General features: G+C 36.6%; 1 protein-coding gene across 4 annotated transcripts in view; it reads left to right on the plus strand.

Annotated features, from left to right (window-relative positions):
* The window catches only part of LOC115213095 (sodium-dependent serotonin transporter-like), a 592,816-nt gene that overhangs the window by 578,829 nt on the left and 8,987 nt on the right, over positions 1 to 5,000 (plus strand). For all 4 annotated transcript variants that reach the window (XM_036503898.1, XM_036503897.1, XM_036503896.1 and 1 more), the window contains one exon: positions 3,272 to 3,371. In XM_036503898.1, coding sequence (XP_036359791.1) covers positions 3,272 to 3,371 — 100 coding nt within the window. The remainder of the gene's footprint in view (positions 1 to 3,271; positions 3,372 to 5,000) is intronic.

Below are 5,000 nucleotides of genomic sequence, written 5' to 3' on the forward strand. Positions count from 1 at the left end.
GATAACAACATTGATTACGCTTCGGCATGGCCATACTCGATAACGAGGGGCAGTCACCATATATATATATACATATATATATATATACATATATATATATATATACATAATATATATATATATATATATATATATTATATATATTAATATATATATATATATAATATAATATATGTATGTATGTATGTATGTATATATATATATGCATATGCGCGCGCGCATATACAGGGTGCGATGGGTAAATTGTCGCCATTTTATATTTTTTATTTCGTGCATGCGCATTGTTTGTTTTTGATTTTGTCAACTACACAGTATAGTAGGGTCAGTGAGCACCGTCTGTGAGAAAACAGCACCATGATGCAATTCACTCTGCCAGAAATTTGGAAACAACATGCTGAACTGCTTGGCATTCACACCGGAAGGTCCAATACGAACATTTCAGAGTGCTTGAGTGTCGATCTGAGGACAGTGCAATTTCGTCAACATCATGGTGTTTGGAGTGATCACTACTGATGGCGACGTTATGCCCCCATTCATCTTCCTACACGACCTCAGACTCAACATGGAGGCCTACATCAAGTGCCTGGAGGAGGTGCTGCTGCCCTGAGTCAAGAGGGTGACTACTAGAAGACCATGTGTCTGGCAACAGGACTCTGCACGATGCCACACAGGCAGGAGCACCCAGTTATGGCTGTCAGACAATTTCTGCGACCACATCATACCTAACATCTAGCCACCTAACTCCCCAGACTGCAACTCACTTGATTAAAATCTGAGGGGCGCAGTTGAGTGAGAGACTAACAAAACTCCTTGTAACACCAAAGAGGAAGTGAAGGCAAGGATTATGGTAGCATTCACCAACTTAAATAAGAAGATTGTCCAGAAGAGATGCCGCAGATTCTCAAGTCGTCTTGAGGCCGTGATTGAAGCCAATCGCGATTTTATTTAATAAATATACTATTTAGGATTTCAAGATATTTTTATGTAATTTTCGTAAATACATCTGTTAAAATGAGATGTCAGAGTTATTTCATTCTTGCGTAATTTATACGATAGTTATTCACAGTACTCTGTGTATATATATATATAATATATATATATATATAATATATATATATATTTTATATGTGAGTGTGTGTGTGTGTGTGAATATATATTATGTGTATATATGTATATATACATGTATGCATACACACACACCACACACACATATAATTATATATATATATATATATATAATATATATGTATATATACATGCATATACATATACATACCCACACACATATATGTATGTATGTATGTATGCATGTATGCATGCAGGTATGTATTATAAAAGTATATGAAAGCAATAAGTATTCGTTTGCGTATATTACAGCAAAAACTAAATACGTATAAATACATTTTCTTATCTTTAGCAAATACTTGCGGATTAACGACTACAAAAGTTGAACATCTGCTAGACTATCAAACGCCGGTGCCTTTAAATCTTAATCTGCTTTATCGTATTGTACTTCTCGGAAAATAAAAGAAAGTTAATAAATAAAGGATTCTACAAACTCGGTGTTTCGCCATTTAATAAAACATAATGTTCATTTTCCTAATAGTCACGTACGGAGAATTAATAAAGATAGAGAAAAACTTTTGCTGTCATCGAGTTAACCTTCTCAGTCGCTGAAATAGTTCATACTGTTGTCAGTGTTGGATTTCCAGGATAGTGCATTTCAAAAGAAAATAAATATATAGCCACATACGTGGCTGTGTGAGAAGAATTTTGCTTCTCAACCACATGGTTTCGGGTTTAGTCCTATTGCGTGGCACCTTGGGCAAGTGTCTTCTACTATAGACTCGGATCGACCAAAGACTTGTGAGTGAACTCAGTAGACTGAAAATGAAATCCCGTCGCGCGCGCGCGTGTGGTGTGTGTGTGTGTGTGTGTGTGTCACGTGACAGACTAGGCTGTCAGAGGTTTTAGGAGAGGGAAAAGTCAGTTACATCGACCCCATTATTCAACTGGTAGTTACTTTATCGAATCCGAAGGGATGAAAGGTAAAGTCGACCTCGGTAGAATTTGAAATCTGAACGTAAAGACGGACGAAATGCCACTAAATATTTTTCACAGTGTACTAAAAATTCTGCCAGCTCGCCGCCTTCGGACCTATGTATACTAAAATTACGTGAAATAAAGTGTCTTGCTCAAGGACAGAACGCGCAGCCAGGAATCGAACTCCCGGCCTTACGATCGTAATCCGAACACCTTAACCACTAAGCCACGCGCCTTTACTATGGTGATTCGGCAAAAGAGGCCAATTGAATAGGTACCGGGCTTGAAAATAAGTCCTGTGGTCGATTTGTTCCACTGAACTATTCAAGGGGGTGTCTCAGCATGGCCACAGTCCAATTACTGAAGCAAGTAAAAGATTAAAGATACAAAAAGACGAGACGGTTCTAGCTGGAACAGCTTTGTTCATGGATCTTCTTTACCAGGGGTGACTGGGAATACCAACAACAACACGAACAACAGTTACCGTCATAAGGTAATAGTAGTAAAGTTACGGTCATAAAGTAATAGTAGTAAAGAGGCGGCGAGCTGGCAGAAACGTTAGCACACCGGGAAAAATGCGTAGCCGTATTTCGTCTGCCGTTACGTTCTGAGTTCAAATTCCGCCGAGGTCGACTTTGCTTTTCATCCTTTCGGGGTCGATTAAATAAGTACCAGTTACGTACTGGGGTCTCTCTGTGTTTAGCCCCTTGTGGGTAGTTAAGAAATAGGTAATAGTAGTAAAGATGATGGCAGCGATTGAGAAGGCGGGGGAAAATTTACAACGGTGGTTCTGATGGTGGTAGTAATAACCTTTTCTACTAGCAAAGTGATTACGGTGACATCGGATAAAAAGCTTGCAGTATTTGTTTCAGATCTCTTGCATTCTGGGTTTAAATCTGACCTTTTGTCACTGGCGATAACTGGATGGCCTTGGAATGCAAATGGAGGCTCAAGATCTATGCATTCAACAAGCACTATATGTATATTTTAATGTGTATTTCTCTTTGCGTTTGCTCTTCACCACCGTTTGACTACTGATGCTGGTTTCTGTACGTCCCATTAACTTAGAGCGAAATAAATAAAGACACACTCACACATACACATACTTATGTATATGTACATGCATGCGTGTGCGTATGTCTGAAAAAACAGGTAAATGTATAAAGATGTATAGTATTCTTTAGACATTGCTTCTTACAAATGCCATGTTCTTTTTCTCTTTATTCAGGGTGGTATATACGTGGTCCAGCTATTAGATACTTATGGTGCCCCAATATCTATATTGTTTGTTGTCTTTCTGGAATCCGTAGCAGTTTCTTGGATTTACGGTAAATATCTATCTATCTATCTATCTATCTATCTATCTATCTATCTATCTATCTATCTATCTATCTATCTGTCTGTCTGTCTGTCTGTCTGTCTGTCTGTCTGTCTGTCTGTCGTCTATCTTTTAAGCTAACCAGCTACATGTTATATATATATATATTGGATACCGTATCCTAAGCAAACAATAATACATTCGTATATGTTTTTCAATTGAAACACTGAATCATTTTGGACATTTATTATATATACTAATTATACTAATTATACTAATTATCTTTTTTAATAATTTTTATATATATTTAAATAATATAAATAATTAATCTTATGTATTGGCTTAAGTTTTTTATTGTATGATTTGCCTAATAGTGGTTTTATCTCTAATTTAATATAATATATATATATATATATATTATATATATATATATATATATATATATATATATATAATAGTGAGAATTTACAAAAGACGAAGACGGGTGTGTAAGCAATAAACAGATGTATTAGTTTAACTCTCGGGAAGTGAGAAAGTCTTTTGCGTTTCGACCCTACGCTCTTCCACAGAAAGAAACACAGAATTAAACAGAGAGAGAAAATGAAAAAAACAAAAAGAGTTTAGTGGCTAGCGAAGTATCAATAATATTAATACGCAATTTTTTTGTTTTTGTACGTATCTGCTGTGTGCTGCACACTTACTTCAAAGAAGTGGCAAAGTGAGAGAGAGAGAGAGAGAGAGAGAGAGAGAGAGAGAGAGAGAGAGAGAGGAGGGGTACCGAGAGGAAGTAAGAAAGAGAGAGAATGAGAAAGCGAGGGAGAAAGAGAGGGGGAAAGAGACAGTGAGTGGTGACGGCATTCGTTTATTATTTTTAAATGCTTATATATATACATTATTAAATCAAAAGCGGGAGAGAAGAGGGACACAAAGCAAGTGAAAGAGAAAGAGAGAAACTGAGAGAAACAGCAGATACATAAAACCAAAGAAAAGTTCGTACATACATACACACAGCAAATATTTTATGTCAATTTCCCTTTTCATTACCACACGAGGATAAAATTAACTCAAAAGTGGCTGAGTGCTCCACAGACATGCATAACATCAACGTAGTTCTCAGGGAGATTCAGCCTCACACAAAATTTGACAAGGCTGGTCTCTTTGAATTACAACCACAACTCGAGACATATATATGACGTCTCTGTGTTGTGGCAGACAGAAGCTGAAAGTGCTGTGATTCACACCACCCCTTCTCTTTAAACGTTAAGATCAGAGTAGGTAACATCTTCCTTAGTTTAGTTGATACACCCTTCCCCCGTACTAATGGATTCAATAAAATATTTAATAGACATACCCTAAGACTATCCTTGAGCTATGCACCTAGTGTGAAAAGAAATTTTAGTAGGTAGGCCTACACCCGAGGTAGAGGTAGGATGCTCATGTAGAGGTAAGACACAAAAGTCGCCACATTTTCATATCGGCTAAATCTGATGAGCGTAAGGTTATATAAACGGACTGTTACCTAACACTCTATTAGTTTCCTTGCGTGAAACCGATTGGAAAAATCAGCCGTGATGGATATATAATACTTATATTTCGGTTTATATATATATATATATATATATATATATATATATATACA

The sequence above is a fragment of the Octopus sinensis genome, linkage group LG6 (assembly GCF_006345805.1).
Source record: "Octopus sinensis linkage group LG6, ASM634580v1, whole genome shotgun sequence".
Taxonomy (NCBI): domain Eukaryota; kingdom Metazoa; phylum Mollusca; class Cephalopoda; order Octopoda; family Octopodidae; genus Octopus; species Octopus sinensis.